At 40.7% G+C, this 24,794-nt stretch overlaps 1 protein-coding gene across 2 annotated transcripts; it reads left to right on the top strand.

Annotated features, from left to right (window-relative positions):
* The first annotated feature begins 1,441 nt into the window (after nucleotides 1-1,441).
* Nucleotides 1,442-23,961, top strand: pitx3 (paired-like homeodomain 3). Of its 2 annotated transcripts, none has more exons than XM_084375903.1 (4): nucleotides 1,442-1,626; nucleotides 9,527-9,644; nucleotides 13,538-13,743; nucleotides 22,457-23,961. In XM_084375903.1, exons 2-4 carry the CDS (start codon nucleotides 9,536-9,538, stop codon nucleotides 23,024-23,026), a joined length of 885 nt encoding a protein of 294 aa, XP_084232029.1. In that variant the 5' UTR covers nucleotides 1,442-1,626; nucleotides 9,527-9,535; the 3' UTR covers nucleotides 23,027-23,961. The 2 variants fall into 2 exon arrangements, with proteins under 2 accessions (XP_084232029.1, XP_084232030.1); XM_084375904.1 differs by lacking the exon at nucleotides 1,442-1,626 and adding an exon at nucleotides 4,865-4,944.
* Nucleotides 23,962-24,794: the final 833 nt, after the last annotated feature.

The following is a 24,794-nucleotide window of genomic DNA, read 5'->3' as shown; positions in this document are numbered from 1 at the left end:
TGACTCTGTGGTGGCATCAGCCATTTTCTATGGTGTAGTCTGCTGGAGCAGCAGCATCTCGGCAGCAGATAGGAAGAGACTTGATAAACTCATCAAGAAGGCCAGCTCCATCCTGGGATGCCCTCTTGACCCAGTGCAGGTGGTGGGAGAGAGCAGGATGATGGACAAGCTATCATCGCTGCTGGTGAAGGAGTCCCACCCCCTGCAGGACACCATCACCGCACTGGTCAGCTCCTTCAGTGACAGACTGATACACCCCAAGTGTGTGAAGGAGAGGTATCACAGGTCCTTCCTTCCTGCTGCTGTCAGAGTCTACAACCAGCACTGCTCCCAGTAGACCTCACATGTGCATTATGCCATAAAAAACTCTACACATATCCCATATACATTTTGGTTTGCACTAACTGGACCATTTTTAATACCCATATTTATTATTTGTAAATAAAAATACCACAGAGTTTATAATTACACTGTTCATATTGTAAATATTACTACAGTGTTCATATTGTAAATATTATGTATATACGAGTCAATTCTAGTTCTTATCTTCTTATTATATTGTTTACTTTTTTACTTTTTATTATTGTTTATTGTAATTACTGTCCTTTGGCTGCTGTGACAAAGAAATTTCCCCATTTGCGGGACAAATAAAGGAATTCTGACTACCTTTCTACTGGGGTTAGTGCCTGAACTCCAGCTGATACCACAGCTTCATGCAGTGCTCACACTGCAACTCAAACTTCTTCAGTGCCTCCATTTTATTTTAAATGCCATTTTAACGCCTTGTAGTCATTGTATTTAGACTGCCACTTCAACTATTTTCAGCATTTCAATTTTTTCGAGGTTAAACTGAAAATCAGCAACAACAGGTATACATTTAAACATTTTCTAGTTCTAGTACATGTAAGTATCAACATTGATAATGAAGATGTACCTATATGTTATACCTCAGTGTCATAAAGTGTTAAACTGAATATTGCTGCTCCTGGGGTGCTTTTATTTTGCATACATTACATACATTATTGCACATCCAGTAAAAACAAAAAAACTATTACAGTATTACATCAAAACAATTAAATAATGACCTGCCATCTAAAAAAACATAGAGCTGCTCTCTGGAGGCTGCAGGGAGAAAGAGATGGAGAGAGTGCTTGTAGAAAGAGAGCCCATGAGAGAGGAAAGACAGTGTGTGTTTGCACTGAGGACGTGGATGCGTGTGTGTGCCCCATGTGCGCGCAGAGAAAGAAAGAAAGAAAGAAAGAAAGAAAGAAAGAAATACAAAACGCATGAGTGAGTGAGGGAGGGAGGGAGGGAGGGAGGGGGCTGTCCTTTCTACGCTGGACACATTATTTAGCATGAAGTCACCCCTCTCCCCCACCCCCTCTATACTCTGTGTGGGGATCAAGCCTCACTCCTCCACAGCCTTCATGTCTGACAGCACAGAGGGAGGAAGAAGAGGAAGAAGGGAACGGACGGACTGACTGACTGACGCCTTTTCTGACTTTTTGACGTACCGAGGAACTTTTTGTCCATGTCACCAGCAAACCTGAGGCCAGGACACCCATCAGCCTGCAGTAAAGATCTTTGCCTTTTCCACGGATTAATTTAATCACACCGGGATACGATGTAAGTGCAAATAACCGCACTTCACCCCCTCTCTCTCCTCTCGTCTTTTCTTTCTCTTCCTCCATCAATTTTTGTCTTTGTGCGTCTGGAATCCATCCAACGCCTTTTGATTTGTCCCTAAAAGTTGACAACGCTCTACCACGGTAGGCTACAAGTTGCAGCGTCCCATGATACCAGCACAGTTCGATTCTTCATTTATTTACAGGTTAAAGTGCCAAGAATGAGCTTTAAGAGATCTGGCTGTGGCTTGAAACACAGAAAAAGGAAAATGTGAACAGCAGTGTGCTTTTGCTGTGCGTCCACGGAGCAGCTCAGGATGCTGATGAGAGGCGACACCTCAGACAGTGAGACATATTTAAAAGCATGTCTTACATCTTCCGTTCAGACTAAATGTTCACCGTGATTACGAAATGCAAAAAAGATCGAAGTCGTCCTGCAGCGCTGAATTCTCCGTGTGTTCGTGTTGGAGGCCCGCGGGGGGAGAACGCAGAGCTTGGTTTAGAAGTGCGGCGCTGTTAACTCTCCTCTCTGTGTCTTGGTTTGTTCTTTAAAACTCCAGGAGCTCGCACAGGCGGCCGTAGGAAATATCTGGGCCGTCAAAAATATTTGGAGATGTGGAGGAAATTGATAGGTGGCAGGTGGCTCACAGCGAGCCGTACCTCCACCTCCAACCTCCCGACGCGCGCGCACACAAACACATTTACCAAAACGCCAACCTCGAATATCAAACATTTAAATAAAAATATTGTGACGAGTTCATTTCAGGTTTTAACGTTTTATATGAACATTGTAGGACGGTGGAAACAGTAGTTTATATACCGCTGTTACTACTACAACTAATGTTAACAGCAATGATAATAAAAACAATAATTATATCAACAATAATAATAGTAATAATAATAATAATAATAATAATAATAATAATAGTAATAATAACAATTCTAGTAATAGTTAAGTGTATGTTTCTGTGTGTCTCGTACACTGGGTCTTTATATTGTAAATGTGCTGTGGTTGCTGACGGCCGCTGGTTGTTCGGAGGCTCCGGGCCGCTCGTTCTTCCTTCAAAAATAAATAAAGCAATAAAAATAGAGTCGTAGTGGAAATGATAAGAGCATGTTAAATAAAGAGGGGAACCCGCAATGCAGGTTCTGTATCCACAAGTTATTTTAAGCTTCATTATTTTAAATATATATATTTTAGAATAGCTAAAGGTCTATTCCGCATTTCAAGATTTACCTTTATTTTACTCATTAATTTAGGATCGTCTCTGAAGCTCGCGCTGTTCGCTTTCTTTTCTAGTTGCCCACCACAGGCTAAAGACGCGCCGGGTTAGATTTCCTCCTGGAGGCCTTCAGTTAGTCTCCTCTTTTGCATCTGATCCCGGGTCAGGGCATATGAAAATAGGATTTGTTTAATCGAAGTTCACGTTTGGCCTCAGGGTACGATGTAAATATTTCTTCTAGTGCTGATCACCCGACCATGTGCCTCAGAGGCGAGTGTGAAGGCCCCGGCCTGCTGGAGGCCAACACCGCCGCACACACAGCTCAATCACGTTCACATCTTTATTTCATTTTAAAATCGTCTGTTTGTTTTCCCTTTCAGCCAAAAAATTTAGGCTACTTCATGCCACCTAACAGTCGGGAACTTCTTGTATTTGACCTAACTCGCGTAATTCCATCATTCAGGAACAGCACAATGTGCGCCAGAAGTGCGCATTCATTTACAGTCAGAGCGGCTGTCCTGCCTTTTCATTCCGATGTGTTCAAGTCATTTAAATATATTGAGTGGAAAGGGAAACTCACCTGACACTTGATTTTCACAAGAACAATATGAGGGCCTGAACGTCACGGTGCATGTGTTCATTAAACGGACTATCATCATGCGTTCTGCCTGAGCCTGGAACAAATGATAAATATAAAATGATCATTTCCTTTATTTAGACACTGTGAGTCACCTCAGAGACAGGTATTCCAGGTTTACTGTAATAAAGGTTCGCTGTTAATCACTGGTGGACTTGTTCTTCCCCGGCTGTGTGCAGGAGGCAGTGATTGTGCTCAGGACTGCTCGGCCTCACTCAATCATATGCAAATGGCTGTTATAGGAGGGCAGAAATTAACATCTACAAACATTGGACTGAAATTCCATCTGCCGCCTCTTCGAGGAGGCCCTTAATAAGTTCTCAGACAGCAAAGTGACACACATCTTAATCAACTCTTAATCCCGGGAATTAATTCTCGACGCGTTTATGAATAATTCCCGGGCTAATGCCTGCAGGCCGTGGAAATGCAAGCAGTCTGCCGCGCGCACCGCCAGATGGACCCGGCAATCTCCCGAAAAATGAGAGGATTTTTCCTTCCATTATTGTATTTTCTATTATTATCAGCAGATATATATTTTAATGAGATCGGTGTCACCGGGCGGGTGCTTATGCAAAGCGCTCCATCTTATGCAAACAGAGACTCTCATCTTGCTGTTGATTTGCGTCCTTTTCTAAACAGGAGGCCCCCAGCGGTTAGAGTAAACACAGTCCCACCGAGCAATGTTTCAGGCTTTATGGAGGCGGCTGAACAGCATGTCAGGTGGAGGTGGTGGTACAGTGCACCAGGAATTAGCCTGGGCCCTCTGTTATCCTCTGTAGTAGATGAAGTGGAGGGTTGGAGCTGAGATCAGCTCATGTTCACTTTTCATTTTCATAAACTTGATGTAGGGGTTAGCTCACACTCACATGTATCAGCATAGAGGGGAATCAGCATCAACACCGGCTATGTGATCAATCCAGCTGTCAGCTACTGAGCACTTCAGTCTGCTTGTTAGCTCAGTGATAGCTTGTTGGCCATATTGAGCTCACAGGGAGGGGACAGAAGGGCTCTTGATTTTGGAAATATAATCATGTGGCACCCCTGATGTGCGTGTGTGTAGCTGGGAGGGGAGGGGAGGCGGGTGGAGGGTGGAGGCGTACTGACACCTTGTTCTGGACAAAATGACTGGCTTGAATCACCCGCACGCCCCTCGTTGCCAAGCCAGCCAGCCTCTCAGCACCACATTGACACCAGGCCGTCTGTCCATCCATCACTGCCTCGGCGGATATATCCCCCCGGACTGGCTCCCGTTCATATTTCTGACCAAAATACTGGACCTTGCTGATAGTAGACTGGGGCTCTGCACTCACAAAGGGACAGCTGTTGCTCTGTCAGGCAAGTACCCTGACTGAAGTGTTCCAGCAGCCACTGGGACCGGTTTGTGGAGTGTCTTTGATTTAAAAACCCAGATAAACGACTCAGCACACATCTACAGCAAGGTAACGCTGTTTGAATCCAGGTTAGATGGACTCATTTTTAACTTTAAAGAGTTAAATATCAATATTATGTTGCTTGTGTGTTGAATTTGTCTCTTGTCGCCTTCTTTACACATACATTAGTCCTGAGTTGTGCTACTTTCAACAATGGGAAACCTCAGTCGTGCCTCTTGGAAAAGGACATGAAACAGTTTTACCGTTGTTGAAAGAAGTCAGAATAATAAGTGATGGCATGAGTTGTTTCTGTTGGTTATGAACAAAGTGCTGCAGCTCTGTCACGAGGCTGCTGAAACGTCAGATCAGGGTTGTCTGAAAAACTCAAACACAAAATGAGATAAATGTAAAATCAAGCTTATTCAACCAGGCAGAATGTACGGCTTACAGGAAAGATGAAAACAGACACATCGTTTTCTGTCATCCATCGAAACAAAAGAAAAAAGAATATAGAATATTTGTGTGGTTATGAACAAGGGAATAACTGATCTTTCTAACCCACGAGTCAACTTTACCCTCCAAATCCATATCAGAGGCTCATTAATCCAAAGCCACAACACACAGGGAGTGTGCTTACCGAGGTAATCTCTTTTCTGGGAGATTCAACCTCATCCTTCGTCTTGCATCTGCTTTCCCAGGGACGCAGCGATGGCCTCTGGCCGACAGCAGAATACCCATTTTCCTGTCTGCTAATCTTTTGTGAAATTCTCTGATCATTCTCACGGATGCTAAACAAAAAACAGATGCAAGTCTTTCTTTAAAGTCTCTGGCGAATGTTATGTAAGCAGTGACAAATATTAAACATGCATTAGGCAGCATTTTTAGGGATTGAGGCATTGTTTGTCTGTCAAAAATAAGACGGCAGATGTGTCTGATGGAAGAAAACGTTGACTCACCTATCAGATGTCACAGATATCCAGTGGTAATAAGGTGCTAAACCTTTAATCAGAACATGCAGGTTGGCTTTAGTGCAGCATTATGATGCTTTGTCAGAATGACTGACACCATTTTAAGCGAGGGTCAGTCAGAGTTTAAGGGAAAACTCTTAATAACTTACAATGATGATGTTGTTCAGTTTTGTGTGTGAAAGGAGCTGTGGTGAAAAGAACAGCCCTGTTCTATTGGTTTTAAAACCCAGTGTAAGTGAATGGTGCATTTGGAACGATCACAGCAAATATTAAATTGTTTTTGGTCTTAATTTCCTCTAAAAACCAGACTTTCCATATGTTTACTGATTAAAAATGATTATTTATAAGATCGATCTGAGTTGAGTTATATAATCCTCATGTGCCCGTAGTGATTATAGCTGTAGTGGAAGTCTGTTATTTTTACGAGATGTCTTTTTACACAAAGCACAATCTATGTCAGATATTTTTATGAGAATTTGAATTGGCACGTAACTGAATTTAAATATGCTGTATTCCTGCGGCACAGACGTTTGTTTTGAGCCTTACTCTTAAGACCGGTGGGCACGCCGTGACATGCGTGCTGCACATCTAAACAGAGTAAGCAGTAAGAAAAGCACTCTATGACTGATTTCTTCAAATGTAAATGAAAACTGGAGATGCTGGTCTATGTAGCAAGGGTTTACAAGGAATATTTTCATAGAGCAGCGAAACAAAATGACCAGATGTGGAACCATTAAGGACACCAAGGTCACCCAGGCAGAATTGAGTCTGATTATTCTGGTGTTTTAATGACCTAAAGAATAGTTTCTACACAAATAAACACGGTGGGTTTCAGAGGGTGATTCTTATACCATCTGGACTAAACATTTTGTATGCACTTTGACCAAAAATTTAAATTAGACTCAAACATAACAGAAAATACACAATCAAGTGATCCAAAATCATCAATAAATAAAATGATGCTATGTCAATTTTCCCCTCTTTTCTGATGTTTTAACGAGTTTCAGTCGGAGGATTGGGCCTTGTCAGCTCTAAGAACAGAGTGGCTGATAGAGCTTATTAAACGTTTGCTGATGTTCAAAGAGCACCGAGGGAAATAATGCCATTTCAACTACTTCAAACAGTGTCAGAGAGTCTGGTTCAAGAGTTCAACCAAGTTGTACAATGTGTTGCTGTGACTGTTTGATGCCATGCCATGCTCCGAGCGTGAACCTTGCCTACCCTGTAAGGCTTCAGATTTAACCCAGCAGAAGTCACATGTGACTGGCACACAAAGGACTGGCATGGTGGCAAAAAGACTGCAAGGAAACACAGCGGGGGAGCTCAATCTCCAGGGGCGGGGGCTGACAAATGTGCCATCCCCTGAAAATCTAAATTTGCTGCTTCTAAGTATAAAGCTTGTAACCACAAAGCTGACTGGCAACGTCCAGACAGTCAACAGAGATGATAAAACCCCCGCTCAAACTTACTGTTTGATTTTCAGAGATGAGATTTATCGCCTTTTTAAATCTTTGATGACATGGATTCATTGTAGTCTATAGCAGCCTTAAAGCTTTCCTCCAAACCTGTGAAATATAAGCTTTTACTCACCAATGTCCTGGGAAACGTAGTAAACAGTAACAGCATGCTGAGTTCAGGTGGACTGAGTCTTCACTTTACACCTGCTTTATCTCTTCTGTTCTTCTATGTAAATACCTGTTTCCACATTGGATGTAGTGGTTTGACATTTGTATATCTTTGCTTTTATTGTCTCTTATTTCTAATACTACAGCTGAACACAACACTTTACAATAACCATCATTAACAAATGATCAATTAACTGTTAACTAAACATCAGTTAATAGTTATTTCACTGTAACAATTAAATGATTTATAAACCATTTATGAAGCAACTGTTTATTGTAAAGTTACAACTGATGTTTTTATTACGTTATAAATGTTGAAGAAATACTGTGAAGTTCATCTTTAAATATTATCTGGACAGCCATTATAAAGATGATGTTATAAACCTTTACAACTGTTTAATAAATGTTTTATAAAATATTTCACTGTTTGTCAACAGTGAAATTACTATTCAAGGGTTTGTGCACGATCTCGACCGTGGGTCGAGGATAATGACTGAGGTTTACTTTTTGGCTGAACTGTTCCTTTAAGTTACATGAGGACATTGTGAGGACTTAACATTTTAGAGTAAAACTTTAGCCACATCCCTCACCATCAACATGGGTTGGGATGTATTTTTTCTATCACACATATGTCGATATATATATGACATATAAGATGCTTTTCTTGACTTTAGCAGCTTTGTAGTCATAAATCATCCCAAAGCTCCCTCAGCCTGGATGGAGTACATGTATCCACCAACATTTTCAAGGTGTTAACGGCTCTCGGATAAGTAAGCGACCAGCTATTTCTGGGCTCCACTGAGCAACAGTTCTACCACACCACCTAGAATTTGGCTTGGAAATGTCATCGTGTATTTTACAGCAATAACTCTATTGCTCTCCCCTTGTAGCCAAAGATAGAGTCAATTCAGGCCAGGTCTCGTTATAGCTGCTTATGTCAGGCTCATAGAAAGGGATCGGGATTACAACCACAACCAGGGGTGAATGGAAAGAACCAAGAGAAAATAGAAACAGATTGCATCAACAAATTAAACAAAGAACAACAAACCCACTTCAAATGGAGTCGATATTGACTGAAAAAAATTCATTCTATCCCCAAAAAGATCTATAGAGTGTCTCTGGAGGAAAAGCACACAAACACATTACGATGAAAGTAATTGTGCTTTTAATCCAACAAAAGAATAGGAAATGCTATGTACATGTGTAATTAATGCACTAACTTAAAATCGCTTTTTCTAAAAAACAACAACTTTATGGTAAGTGATGTTCTAATTTTAACTTTACTAGAAGATGCACTCTGCTTTTCTGCCCTGTTTGTTTTTTAAGGATTAAATATGAACTGAAAATGAAACTATTTTATTATTTAGTGTTTTTAATATGTTTTACCTGCAAACATGTGCAGGAGGCAGCCGAACTTGTTAAGAACTGAACAGTCTTAAATGAGTGTGTTTATATATTACATATAGGATTCTGAGATTCAGGTGGACATGTCCACATACTGCTCATGACATCAAGTGATCCTTTAATAATGCTAATGATGCCTAAAATATAATACATAAAATGCTTAATATATATTTGTATATATATTTGGAGATTCACAAAATAATTCTTATGAGATTGATTGATAATTTTAAGCCTACGTGAACTACAGATCCACCACCATCACATAAGCTCAGGTTAATGTACAATAAGCAGACTGAATTTTCCCCTCATAAAGTTAGAGGAATATTAAGCAAATAAATCCAAATTAATCAGCAAATGTTATAGAAAATCTATATAGATGGATATGGACATATATACAGATATAGAGTTATACAGGCTATATATAGAGATATAGATATACGCACACAATTGGAATATTAATGTAGCAGTGACAGGAAAACGTTGTGTAGTAACACAACAATATAATTATGATAGGACTAAAAAAAAGACATTCATTTTGCGCCTTTTTACGACGTGGTACATTTAGAATGATACCGTGTTTCTGTCACAGAGGGCCTCTGGCTGACGAAGCCTGACGCGCGCGCGTGTGTGTGTGTGTGTGTGTGTGTGTGTGTGTGTGTGTGTGTGTCTTACAGAGCCTGGTTATGGATTTTAACCTGCTGACGGACAGTGAACCCCGCAGCCCGGCGCTGTCGCTCTCCGACTCCGGGACCCCGCAGCACGACCAGGGATGTAAAGGCCAGGACACCAGCGGTCAGTGAACAGAACACCGTGTGTATCTGCAGAACACCTCCAGCAGCCTCACGGCACCGAACTATTCGGATCCGACAAACATCAAAGGACATGTTCACAGTGACAAATGACGCTCATCAAGAACATGCCGCGTGCAGTCCTAGCGTGTATAGGAAATTATTATTATTATTATTATTATTATTATTATTATTATTATTATTACAATGTCCCACCATTTTTTCAAACACAACACTTTGTTGAAATGAGGAAGAACGCGTGTCTCTCCATCTTCAGCTGCAGTCAGAACTGAACAGGACGAACCGAGCTGCTTCTACTGAGGCCGAGCAGCGTCACTGGAGAACAGATGGGACCAGCGTAGCCTGCTGTACACTGTTATATCCACATACGTTATATTACATATCCATACCATAATGATCTACTCTGACCACATACGATCACATTCACTTGAATTATAAGTCGAAAACGATTCAAAATATTTCTTTTTATATGAGCAATACAATTAATGTTTAACAACAATAATTACTATTATAACAACAACAACAGCAGCAACTATACTACTACTACTACTACTACTACTAGAACTAATAATAATAACGATAATAATAATAATAATAATAACGATAATAATAATGATAATAATAATAATAATAATCGCGAGAAGCTTGCGAAGGCTATTTCTGGGGCCCAGCTTTAATAATTGATGGATGCAAATTGTCTCCGGAGCAGCCGCGGTGTGATCCCGCTCGGCTCCAGCCTGCAGCCTGTGGATCACACCGAGCTAACATAGAGAAGCGAGGCCGCTGTGCGATCACTCACTCCGGCTGCTCATCTTTGGCTCGAGCACCTTTTAATCTGAGCGAATACATAAAATAAGAAGCGACAAACTGCTGCGTGACGCCTGTAGACGGCTCTGAGAGGACTTCACCTTCGCTCAGCATCAGTCTGCGGAGACTCAATTACAGTTAATCATAATTAACTGGACCCGTCTGTCTGACACCGTCTAAGCGTCTCCTCCGGCTCAGGCGCGGCTGATGATGGGAAGTCATTTGACTGTGAATATGAAAATGAACTGCAAAAGAGCCAGAGCTGTTTTTCCTGCGAGCCTCAGCCTCGCAGCAGGCGGCTTGATTTGATCCAGCATCCGCTGAAATCAAGACAGCTCTACTCATTATGATCGATTTGATCATCGGGGTTCGAACATCTGTAGTTAGCCATGTGTTTTTAATAAACCAACCAATAGATTTACAGTTATCATTATGCTGACATCAGACTGATACCAGACAGAAAGACAAAAACTACATCCTGCTTTGAAATATCATGGGGTTTTTATAAAACAGTAACTCAAAGGCAGCTCACTTTTCAGCCACATTTCATCTGGGAATAGATTTTGCTCTAGTCATAGGAGGTAACAGGTGGTGAATCAGGTGAATGCTGACTGTTGATTGGCTGATTGTTACTGATCAGATGGAGGTCATATTGTCCCTCAGAAATGGAACTTTATGTAATATGATCGAGCTGATACGTGATCAATAATCACCTGTGGTCTTTTCTAACAATCTTTAACTTTTGCGAGTAGAGTGTAAAATCTTAACCCACCCACCTGTCTGTCTACATCTATCTAGTGGTGTGTGTTGATGTGTGTGTAACTCAATCTAAATGCTAAACTGTGTGATGTCAGAAATCCACTCCTAACAAACTGTCAAACACAAACTATTCTGGAGAGAAACGTGGTGTAAAAATGCTTCCATGTGTCTCCTGCTGTGGCTCGTCTTCATGACCACTCATGAAAACTAAAACTCTTCCAGTGTCTGTAAAGCCTTTCTCTCATGGTGTCACACTGATCATATTCAAAAGTGTGGAAGTTAGCACAGGAAAAACAAACAGAGGCAGTTGTAACATAAATGCCTCAGGGACAGGTCTTTATTTTAAAACCATAATCCAAGGAATACAGCAGGCGGGACGGTTATTGTATTAGGAACATGTGGCAATTATTTTGAATTATACAATTATTATTTAAGGGAAATTGAAATGTAATTGACATGTTCTATCAATCAAATGTATAGCCTCAAACATTTACCTTATTGTTGAATATGTATACTGTTCAACAAGATATAAGCATGGCTTAAAGAAAAAAATGATGCATTTCATCATTCTACAGTTAAAAACCTGCACATGGTGGGCATTTATAATGAAGATAGCTTCAGTATTGTGAGTTTTAGATTTGACTTAAACATATTTAAAGGATTCAGCATTTCACTTCCCAGATGTCAGTGCTGGCAGTGTAAGACATGATATGTACAAATGTAGCTTTATTTGTTCAGTTAAAGAGACCTTCATTTTGTGCTACAGGCTCGTTCGTTGGGCATTACAAACACCTTTCTTCCAGTTTATTGTTGGTTTTTGTTCTCCTTTATAAGAAAGATAAAACACAACCTTGAATCTGGATGTTTTTACTGAAGGATAATATGACTGCCACGCCTTACCACACCGAGCTGCCGCCCATGCCACAGGCACGGACAAGTTAATATATCTCACACCCATGACTGAAGGACCTGAGTGTCTCTTCATTATATACTTTCATCTTACACTGGGCAGCAAGACTGCTTTTAAAGCTCCTAACTGGACGATATATTGATAGTCCATATGTTGTCATTACTGCTCTTTGATTAAATGTAGAACCTGACAGCCGTTTAATACTCTGAATCTATCTGACTCTTTCTGTTTTTCCACGTGCTGAAAAGTGATTTAGTTAAAAGCCTCTCGTAGTTGTTTTCCAGATGAAAGCCTTCTGAGAAGTTGACCTGGAACGGCTCTGTCATGTCGGCACATTATCAGTCAGATAGCTCCTATTGTTGGTCAGCGCGTCACTCTGAAAAAGGGCTGCCCTTTCCTCTGTATTGTATTGTAGACTTTGGCCTTAAGTGACAGCTTACCCAGTGTCAGTTTACTGCCAGATAACAGCCTCGGCCTGGCCCTTATTGGTTTTGCTGGTGGCCCTGCGGAGCCTCTTTTTAAACCCTGCTGATCATTTCGCACTGCTCCAAGAGCTAAGCCCTCGCCAAACAGAGCCCAACTTGCCCCAGTCACAAAAGCCTGATCCACCGGATTAGCTGGCCAGCTAATTTCACTTCTTTCTGTGAGGTCCTCAAATTGCGGGAGTAGGATCTGGCAGAGAGGAGCCCTGGCAGACATAACATGGATGTGTGGTCCTTTAAACTCACTGCACTGGGGGCCAAAAGCAATCACTCAGTGCTCCTGCACATCTTTGAACCTAATGCAGTGTTTGGAATCATTCTCTCTTGGTAACGTCACAACCAATGCTTGTCATTTTCCAGCCTGTGGGATGGAGCGATTTCACATGATGTTTGATCTGACAAAAACATCCAGACACGGACGGGATAGTGATGATGTCAGAATAATTTTGCTGCTTCCTGTTTAACTTTAGAAATTCTCTGAATGAGTGGAGATGCTGTTTAATATTTGATGCACTGATTGTTTTCCCCATGTACTACTGGTAACACATTATTTTATATATCCTGGATTACCTTATTAATGCCCTCGAAAGAAACTGATATGTGTCTGTAATTTCTTACAGTGAAATCTGGTATCAGTTACAATGACAATGTCCACTTGATACATTTCTATTAACTCCAATTAATTTCATTTAAATACATGTCATAGTCTTCATCAGTGGATAGAGTTGTAATGGACATGGTCAGTTGTGATGCAAGCATAGAAACTTTTGATAATAACATTTTTTTTTGTAATAACTATCTTGAGGGTCCAGAGTGAACTGTCATGCTCATGCCATGTCCTGTTGACACGGTGTGTCATGTTATTATGTCCACTGCCAGTGTTCTTGTGAAATCGTTTGTCTTTCTGTGTGTCTGTAGACACAGAGAAATCCCACCAGAACCAGCTGGATGAGTCCAGTGCTGAGGACGGCTCTCTGAAGAAGAAGCAGCGGCGACAGAGGACTCACTTCACCAGCCAGCAGCTCCAGGAGCTGGAGGCCACCTTCCAGAGAAACCGTTACCCTGACATGAGCACCAGAGAGGAGATTGCAGTGTGGACCAACCTCACTGAGGCACGGGTTAGGGTGGGTATGCATAACTCTGCCATGATGATCCTGGAATCGAGAAGCCTAGTCATGTTGTCACTACAGCAGTTTATTTTAGAGATGAGGTTCTCCCCTCTGATTGAGATTAGCCAAGTGTAGTTATTGGTTAGCATGAAAGCCTGCAGAATAATGTAGCATTGTAACATGCAAATAATCTGAAAAAGATGGAAAAGTCAGTCTGTTGTATACCAGACTACAGGCCCTGACACATCAGGCCAACGGTCAGCCATAAGCCAATGTGGGGGTAGTTTAAGTGGTCTGTCCCGCACAATGGGCACTAGTTGGTGCCTGCTGACAGCTCTTTGGCCAACTGAACCTCTTGAGCCTGTCGCTATTGTATCCATTTCCAGCAGTTTCTACTTATTTTTCACCTATGCCTCTTTGCCAGTGTCATTTTTACAAGGTAATTTATTTGTCATTATACAACACAGAGTTTGTAAACGCCTTCATGCTATGCAAATTACAGCTGCAGCTTACATTCAGCGTCCACCTCTCAGCGTCCACCTCTCCGTGTCTAGCTATAGTCCTGTGCTCTGTCAGCTCAGATAACGGTCTTGATGTTGTGGTGGAGACAAGTCTCTGTGGGCACAGCAGTGTCTGATTTCACGTTGTTTGGCCATTTCTTGTCCATTTTGTCCTTTTCCTGTGACCAGACAGGAGCAGCTTTAAACCAAGCTGGATTAGCATGGCTTTTAGTCTGACTCGCTTCCTCCCTCTTCCTCCAAATGGTAAGGGTGGATAACAATGGCAGGTGGATGGTCGAAAGACACCATGCTATGATGGTTTCAAAGTTCGCTGCTCCTTATCCAAAACACCCACTTTCTTTTCCAATCATGATGAGAGTATTTCTGCCGTAGGCAATACGTGTTTCAGCAATAAGGCTGAAAAAAATTAAAAATGTAGCATAATTTGCAACTTTTCATCAGACATATTCTTGATTAGGGCAGTGCGATGGCACAGTGGTTAACGCTGTAGCCTCATAGCAAGAAGATCCTGGGTTTGAGACCCAGCTTTGGGCCTTTCTGTGTGAAGTTAACATGTTTGCGTGGGTTCTCTCTGGATACTCCGGCTTTCTGCCACAGTCCAAAGACAAGTGAGGTTAATCGGTCACTCTGTATTGCCCGTAGGTGGGAATGTGAGCATGAATGGTTGTATGTCCCTATATGTCAGCCCTGTGATGAACAGGCAACTAGTTTAGGGTGTACTCCGCTGCTCGGCCATTGTCAGCTCGGATCGGCTCCAGCCCCCCTCGACCCTGCAAAGGATAAGTGGTTATGGATATTGAATGAATATTCTTGATTAGAAGTGGCTATATAATAGTAACAACGGTTTGTATGTCCGCAGTTCTGAGTCCTCCCCTCAAGCATGAACAAAGAGAACAAGAACAAACACATTTTCCACTTGTACCCAATGGATGTATGCAAGAAATTTATTGATTGATGCTCCTAGTGGATGAAGTCTTTCCATTTTGGTCCAGTGTCCAGTCTGTGCACAAGCTCCCATCAAGGTCATAATATGTCATTGTTGTGTTTACAGTTGTTTCCGCTGTCCCCAGTGGCCAAAATAAACAAACAAACAAATAAATAAATAAATAAATACATTTACACATTTAAAGCCTTTTAGGTGCTTTAATGATAGAAGGGATTGAGATTTCTGTTATGTTCACTTAAAGGTGCATATAGTAAAATATTGCCAGAATTCGAAGGTAGCTCCAAAAATATACGGGCAGCATATCACCAGAGTAACTGTCAACTGCTGCTCTTTGCTAGCTATCCTTGGCTGTAGCTAGCTCCCATTAGCTAATTATCTCATGGCTCAGATAGCTGTGGAGTCAATGGTCCTAGAGTTTGTCTGGACAGAGTTACCACAGGCAACAGGGCTTAGCTCAACCGTGTTAGCAGCCTGAGAGTGGACAAGGCTGGACCGCAGACTGGGACTGGACACAGCCTCTAGTGACGGAGGTCAGTTTGAAGACAGGGGACACAGTACGGAGGTGATTTATCTTCAGTAGACATCTCTGCAACATAGTACATAGACATCATTGACAGAGGGTGATGTTTCCTCAAACTCTGTTCATAATGTTAGTTCAGTTTATATGTTACTTAAAACTAAAATGATATCTCACATATCGCCCCTTTAATGCTGTTACTAACCCAAACTTTTAGCAGTTTAAAAAAATTATTTCAATCTGGCTGTAATCTAACACAACCAGGGAGAAAATAGAGTATAGATAGAAAATCTTAGGTTGAAAACCAGTGTAATATTATTGTCAAAAACCAGTGACCATGTGCTGAGCTCTGAAATATTCCATTATCATTGTTAAAGTAAAACACTGGCTGGCCCCACCCTAACAATGTTGTTGTAATAAGATAAGATAATCCTTTATTAGTCCCACAACAGGGAAATTTGCAGAAAATTATGATTCCTTAATGGTTACAAAATATATTATTTCATGTCCTATGGAAAATGTTTCATTCCCCTCTACCAAAGCTTCAGCTCACACACTATGAGCACTTGAATGTCAAAGGTGCAGCAGTATGTGCCCACGCCCAGTTGTTTGGTCACTGTAGCTATATGGAGTAGGAGGACACACATTCTGATGGATGACAATACAATCGCTGGCCTGCCTGACAAGTAATGGATCAAATTAATGTTGGCTGGATGAAAGGTCACATAGCACACACTCTTGGTTGTTATTTTGAAAGGACAACAGACTACACATTGTTCCGTCCTAATGTCTATCAGTGGCCTTTCTAAACCTTGCATGCAGGCAGATTCCTGCATGCCAAAAATACTTCACCTGTCAGCTTGATTCATGTCATTTGTCAGAGAGCTGTAGTTCATCAAAGTTGGAGCCTGATGGAACATATTGATAAGACTCAGTCATATGCTGTACAGACTGTAAAGAACTTTGAAGCCAATGTGAGGTTTGTGATTTCTGGCTATTTCTAGTCCTGCTACTTTGAGCTATGAGCAAAAGGAGCTATAGTAGTATAGTTTAGTATGAGCACAAAGTACAGCTGAAGATGGTAGGAATGTCATGACACCAGTAATATTTGGACCTAATGCTAGATGAAAAGAGACATATTACAGTCAAGACATTTCAGTTTGATCTGGAAGATTTTAATGTCATGGTGACAGTAGAGGAAAAGTCAGTCAAATATTTGCACTAAATTTCAAGATTCGACCTTCTGGTGGTGCTAGATTAAAAGACAAGGGATCACCAAAGTCTGTAAGATTCATCCTCTGGGAGCCATGAATATCTGTACAAAAGTCCAATATTTGTTAAGTTATTTCATTCTGGACCAAATTAGTGGCCGGACCAAGCAACCAACATTACAGCAATGTCACTAGAACTAGTGAGAATGGAATAAGCTACTTTGCATTACTTACGTACAGTGTTACGTATCTTCAATGTAGATTTAAGTGAGTGATAGTAGACCAAAGCTGACCATAGCATTTTTTAATTTGTAAATAAAATTCAAAATGTAATCAACTCTTTAATGTGAAAAACTTGTGTATACAAACAAATTTAGATGTAAAAATCTTTCAAAAGCTCTCAGCTTTTAGTTAAATAAATCAACTACCAATGGTGGACTCAGGGAGGAGGGGCCAATTGTAAAGTTTATTTTATTCGCTCACAAACAGCAACCAAGCGGCAAACTCTTCTGAGGAAGGCCCCTTGAGGCTGAATCCAAAAGTGAGTCAATCCACAACAACTGTAGAGGGGTGAATTTTTATAGAATTTACTCCTTTTAATTATATTAGGGCTTAAAATTACCCATAATTGGGGACGTGGCTACTTTGTGTGACAGGTAGCACAGACAGGCTGTCTGCTCGACTTCACCCTAGCTAACTGCAGTCACTGAACTTAAACTCTCAGCTGTATTTATGGTGTTGGTGCCTTTTGGAGAATTTTTAATGCAGATACCAGACAAATAATATCTCTTGCTGTGCAGTTAATTGGACTAACAGACTGGAGTGAGGGACATACCCCTGTGTTTTGGATTAACAAGCGACTCTGTTGGCGTTAACAGGCAGACAGCAGCTCGAGCTGGCGAGCTTCTGGATCCAGGGAGCCGAAGAGAGAACAGTTTTTTTTCTTAAACTTTTGGGAATAGAAATGGATTTATCTTCACTCTTAAGCCACGGAGGTGCTGAAATACACTGTAATGTATAGTAACTTGATTGATTGACTGCTGAACAGAGGAGAAATGTATCTAACTTTACTTTAGCTACTGTACAGAGAAGAGATGGGGAAAGGAAAAGACCCTGCCAACAGAAAGAGAGTGTGCCAGTTGTTGCTTGCTATCTTGCCGTCAATGTACAGTTAAATATTTGGTCAGATTGGGGTGAATAAACCACATGTAACGTGAGGCGCTAATCTTTGTGTGTACACAGTTAGTTCTTTAGCCTTAGCTTCAGACAGGTGGGCTTGTTAAACAAATTAGGCTGGCTTCAGCTCCACCCACACTCCACCCGTTTGCCCACTTTTGGTTAGCCGGGAGTTAGGTGGAGTCAGGTATTGCCAAGATGGTGACAGCCAGTATCACCCACTGTAAGCCTCATTCTCTTTTTGGGCGACGTCACAGTGGCAACTTTCCACTGTTTATACAGTCAATGATCACAACCGACAAGTGCTGCATATAATCTGTCTTTAACTAATTTCACGTTTTTTTTACACTATTCTCCAATTGTTATTTAAATTCCTCCGAGAACTGAAAAGTTTGTGTCATCTGCAAATCAGATACTTTTGATCCATCTGGACACTGTACAGAGCTCTTTAAATACAGAGTAAAGAAGTACAGTTTACTGTCAAAGACTGACACACAGAAACATTGCCACCTGTAATGAGTAACAAAGCCATACATGGGCTTAACATATATTTATACATTTTATGATAAATAGTGTCAAAGTTTCAGAAATACTGACTGAGCTGATTAACTGATGATTAACTCTAAAACCATATTGATTATGGATCAAAATGTTACACCTCAATAAAATTGTAGCTTCCAACAAATGTTTATTCCGGTACCTGAGAAACTATAGGAAGCAGTGAAAATCGTCTGTAATTAGCAACAAAGTTAATGTTTACACATTTTATATAAAAGAAATGACTTATCTCTCAGTCATTTCTTGTAGTAAAGACATCCATTTAATAACAATATTATCCATAACATTATCCATAATAATATTTTTTGTTTACAAATGATTCCTTAAAAACACATAATAAGTCACAATACACACAACAAACAACACATTCAGAGTACAGACAACAATAATGGATATGGTTCCAGGGTGAATGAGGTTTAGAATTTGAGCAAAGTCATTACATTTGTAAATGTTGTTGGATGTTGCAGCAGCTCTCTAGCTTCTGTAGGAGGGCACTGTGATGAACTCTTTAAAAACAGGACGAACAAGATTAGATAAATTTCTTTTGGTTTTTTGTTTTACCTGTGTTTTATATACATCCTAGTTGTTGGCCATGTTTGTTAGTCTAGTCAGTCAGTTGGTGTTCTTAGTGCCCAGGTGCCCATACCACGTACATACATTAAAAGTTTAAACGCTTTCAAGAAGACTTCTGTCAACAGTCTATAAAATATTCTTACTTATATGATTCCAGATTCTGGATTAGTTACAAATGCTGCGTTGCTTTTTACCCCGCGCCAAGAGATTATGTTCCTCAGCTGTTGGTTGGTTGGCTTGTAAGCAGGATTATACAAAAGCTACTGAACAGATTTCCACAAAACTTGAAACCTAAGCATTGATCTTGATGAAAAAATCAGGCGTATTTAGGTGGCTGGATCTGGCAGATTTAATTGTGTTTCATTTGATATTGGATTAGGCTTGATTAAATTAAAGGACCATGGCAGAGGTATGCACTACTAAGCACCACGCTAGTTTAAAAATGTATTCTGTATTGGCTGTGAACTTAAAGTGCATTTGTACTTCATTACGTATTTCAACTGCTCTTCAAGGGGCTAATCATTAATCTGAACAGGTGAAAATAGTGACAGGTATTGTGGTGACTCATCATAACCAGCTAATTAAATTATCTTTGTCTTCACTGCGAACTTGGAGCTTCAAATGTTCAGACATGTCTCAGTCATCCAGAATACAGTCTGCTCTCTTTTCTGACCTTGATGTCAGTCAGCCATAGACAGGCAACATTCTCTAGACCCCCCTATCATCAGAATGCTCTGAATGCTTGATTGAATTCATATCAAGTGCATATCAGTGCTTTTCAGAGAATCATTTGACTGTTTCCCAGAAGACGTTATAAACATGGCTGCAGACGAGTCACTGAATAACCTTGACATTCAGCCTTTTCCACAAACCTTCAATCAACATTGCCTCTGAGTCACAGTAAAGATTGGGTAGCTTCTGTCCTCTGGCGTGGGGTTTTCCCTGCTGTCACTGAGTGGGATGGAAAAGTCAGAGTCATGCACTTTATACTCAACATATTAATGGTCAACAGCATTCTGTTACAATAATAACAGAGGATTGGATGATACACAGCATGCATGCCAAGGCAGCAGAGAGACGGCAAAGTATCAACACAGGATAGGCCCGTAAAGGTTTTACAAGGATTAAAGAGATAAAACATTTGATACCAAATTATTTTTATGTAAAACAAATACGAGTGTCAACAAATGACCAGCAGACTTCTATAACATACTGTCCTTACATCTTTCTGCATCTGAAAATGAAAGGTGTGAGTGATTCAGAGTAAAAGTTTGTTCACAACTTCACAAGAAAAACTTGGTGCAGTTTTCATTTCTAAAAACCCACAAATTTTTCACTGAAGCTTTAATCCACTTCATATCCTCCAAATATAGGATCATCAAATGACAAATGTGAAGATTGCTCTCCCCTGACATTTCTTTCATTGGGATCTCACTATTCAAATAAGTCAATGATTAGTTTTAATAAGCCTTGCTTAATATGACTGTTTGATGATACACTTCAAGTTACTTTTTGGGATCATTATGTCTTTCAAAAATTCAAGATACATTTGCACACAATATGACTGGAAGTGTTTGAGAGGGGTTAGGATACTCTGACTGGATGTGTTTTAGAATTAGACTTTATTGACTCCTGAAACTTTCTCATAGTTAGAAGTAAAGTCATTTGAAAATCATCATCGTCATTCTATTTTTTCCTTGTGTGCAAAAATAACACTAATATGAATTATAAGAGAGGCTTTTTAAACATTTCTTGCCTTATGATTGACAAGTGAGTAAAATGATTCACTCCACACACGCCAACATCACTGAAAGCTCACCGATGTCACCTGGAATTTCTCAAATTTTACTTCACAATTCCCCTCACCTGTCACTGCCATTTTTCATTTTCAAACTAATCTTACCCTTCTATCCCTGAGCTCCCAGCAGGGAAAGACATCTGGGCAAGCTGTCATGGCTGAGTGGGTTAAGTACAGGACTCTCGTTCAGGAGAATGGGGTTTAAACACATATAATTATACTGTTCACCTATTTTTTACACTAAGATCACTTGTTATTCTCAGTTTCTTTTCAGTTTTCTGTCACTGTTTGGTTAGGTTTAGTCAACTAAAATAGTAGGATAGAGTTAGGAAAACATGGTTTGGGTTATAATAGACTCTTTCACACCATTATGCATGTGTCTGAAAGGATAACATCTCCCATGTGTGTACTTCTCAAGTCATTTTCCATACTGAATGAGTATCCACAATTCATTTTAATCCTGCTCTACCTTGATGGATGCACTGTGAAAGGGTCTGTAATGACTGGCCTTGTCTTTACGTATGCATATTACACATAAGCTTTATGTAACTTATACAGCTTAAACCGTTATTAATTTTTTTTTGTAGCAATATTTCTTAATTTTCCTTGTTGAAAGTTTTGGTTGTTCTACATCAGAAATATCTGTGGATGATCTGATACTGCTGTGTTGGCGTTGTTCCTGGAACATCATAATTTATGTCAGGGCCACCACTGAAACCAACCAATCACGTTTCTGTAATGTCACAGCTTGGCCATTCAGAGAAATACAAACATGAGAGAATTTGATACATGTGTTTAACATTGTGAAAGGGTCTATTTTAACCCAAACCATAATTTCCTAAACCTAACCGAGTACTTTTGTTGCCTAAACCTGACCGAACAGAAAACAGGAGAAACTGAAAATAATAACCAAGCTTAGTGTAATTAAATAAGTGAACAGTGTAATGTGTTCCAAACAGGATATGAAGCCCAGTCTCCTGAGTGAAAGTCCTGTACTTAACCGATTCAGCCAGAAGAGCTTTCTCCAGGTGTGGTTTCTGTCACTCTTTAGAACAGATGGCCCTCGAGCGGCATTAATCATGATGCTCTTGGAGCAACACCAACACAGTGATATCAGATACACCAATATCTATATTTGTATTGTATTTTTGCTCTGTGCTTCTCTCGCTGGTCTGAGGTGGGTGGGGCTCAGTCAGAAAAAGGTGATGTCACATACTTTTGATCAAACCATTTTGAGTGTAAAACCTTTGATAAAAATACCTTTATATGTTTTCTTTTTAAAAACAATGTAACTGTGCCTGTTTATTAAGTCATGCACATTTCATGTTGTCAAGAAAAACAAAGCTTTGAAGGCTTTTCAGGGGGCTTCAGAGGGTTCAACAAATAGACTGTACACACAAATTATTTTTCTCCTTTGGGCTTCCCTAGGTATGGTTCAAGAACCGGCGTGCCAAGTGGAGAAAGCGGGAGAGGAACCAGCAAGCAGAGTTATGCAAAAATGGCTTTGGTGCCCAGTTCAATGGACTCATGCAGCCCTATGATGACATGTACACGGGCTACTCCTACAACAACTGGGCCACCAAGAGCCTAGCAAGCAGCCCGCTCTCTGCCAAGAGCTTCCCATTCTTTAACTCAATGAATGTAAGCCCCCTATCATCCCAGCCTATGTTCTCCCCCTCCAGTTCCATCCCCTCCATGAACATGGCCTCGAGCATGGTGCCCTCAGCGGTGGCCGGGGTTCCCACTACGGGGCTCAACAACCTGGGCAACCTCAACAACCTCAACAGCCCCTCGGCACTCAACTCAGTAGCAGTGACTGCAGCCACGTGCCCCTACGCCACCACAGCTAGCCCCTACATGTACAGAGACACCTGCAACTCCAGCCTGGCCAGCCTGCGGCTCAAGGCCAAGCAGCACGCCAACTTCGCTTATCCGGCAGTGCAGAACCCCGTATCCAACCTGAGCCCTTGCCAATATGCTGTGGATCGGCCGGTATGAAGAAGAAGCTCCAACAATGACCCCTGACCCCATTGACCAGTAAGTCCACAATTCCCCCACTTCTCATCTCTTCAGTTCCATCGCTAAACTGCCAGATGTGCTGAAGACTGGCACATTATGTGTTGATGGTTCTCAATGAGAATCGTCTTCAAGACTGACAAGTAGACATGCCCAGATGGACCATGGCGCTTCAAAGGAATTCTCTCCAGATTGTGAGACTTTGTTGCTGAACTGACCAACTGCTTCAAAGGATTTCTAAAGATTATTATCCATCATCATTTTTTCCTTCTTTTGAACTGCATGATTAGAGTAAATGTAGAAACCAAGGCTTAATAAAACATGGATGCTTCAACTGGACTGGCGGTCAACATCTTGGCCCAAAATCATCAAATGTGATCTTTGCTACTATCACAGGAGAAGGGACCTGTGGTTGCAGTGCAGGAGAAAAAGAGGATGTATATAATGGACTTTTTTCTGTTTTGTATGTGACATAAGATATATGAAAATGTACTTTAAAGATGAGAAAAGCATGTTCTTCAAAAGCAAAGGCCCTAGACTGATGTAGCCCACTGTAAGCACATGCTTTAGGAACTTTACACTTTGTTGTGAATTCTTCTCCTCATGGATGGTCAAAGGTCAAAGGTCAGTTTGGGCGAGCAAGAGGAGGGCAGTCCTGTGAAGGGAACAGAACCTCAAGCAGTTAAATACAAATACATCAATTTACTCACACACATACCTGAATATCAGCAAGATTCTTAAAGTAAAACTCTAAAAAGCCATTGAATATATAGATTTGTGTGGTGTTATACAAAGGGAGTCCATGACTGTAAAAAATGTATGTAAGAGTGCAGTTGTCATAACAAAAACAAGCTTTTTTTCCTGGTGTAGCCTGCTTTGTCTCATTAAAGAACCAATTAAAGGATCTGTTTTTATGAACTACAAATGGACTTTGACAGTATGTGTCCTTTCATATCTCTGATCTATAGCCCATGGCATTAGTTGTGTGATGCCGGCCAAAACACTATGTTCTCACAACAATGACAGCAACGCCATGGAAACCCTGACTCACTTCCATGGCAACAATTAGGCAACGATGAAACAGAGTAGTAGGCTGGAGGGAGATATACAGTAGATGTTCCCGATGGCTGCTCTCTGATATGTTTGACCTCAACTCCGAGTGGTAACCGCAGGCTATCCAGTAACACAGCAGGAATTCACAGAGACCGAGGCTGAAGCAGCGCCAGGATAACAAAAAGGCCTCAAGGAGCGAGGTGTCCCAGTGGAGCCACAAACGAGGGGTTAGCAACCCATCAATCCCCATCAGCCCCTGCAACTGTTTATTGCTCTGACATTCCCTGTTGTTTTTTCTTGATACTGATTTCTAGGTTCATTCTACAAAGTCACAGTGTTGCTAATACTAAAGATGTCAGTAATACTTTATAATACACATTATTAGTGAATGAATGTTATTTAATTAATAGTTGTTTCACTGTGAATATAAATGCTTTATAAAACATTCATTAACCCTCAAAGACCGAGGACACATTTTGGAGCATCTGACTCTCCTATATTTAACTTTTATCTTTCGTTTTTCCTCCCCTGTTCTAGCAGCCAGCATCAAGTGCTGAACATCATTTGATTCAGGAGAACCTGAAGTTTCAGTCTGGCTCTTTTGAAGTACCAATTTTCCATTTGCTTTGTCTGACAATGTAATAATCCTATAGTTCATTTACTATGTAGATGTGTCCATAAAAGTTCAGATAGTAAA

The sequence above is a fragment of the Pagrus pagrus genome (assembly GCF_965226575.1).
Source record: "Pagrus pagrus genome assembly, chromosome: 15".
Taxonomy (NCBI): domain Eukaryota; kingdom Metazoa; phylum Chordata; class Actinopteri; order Spariformes; family Sparidae; genus Pagrus; species Pagrus pagrus.
The sequence above is the reverse complement of the archived record's forward strand: the minus strand, read 5'-3'. Positions and strand labels throughout refer to the sequence as shown.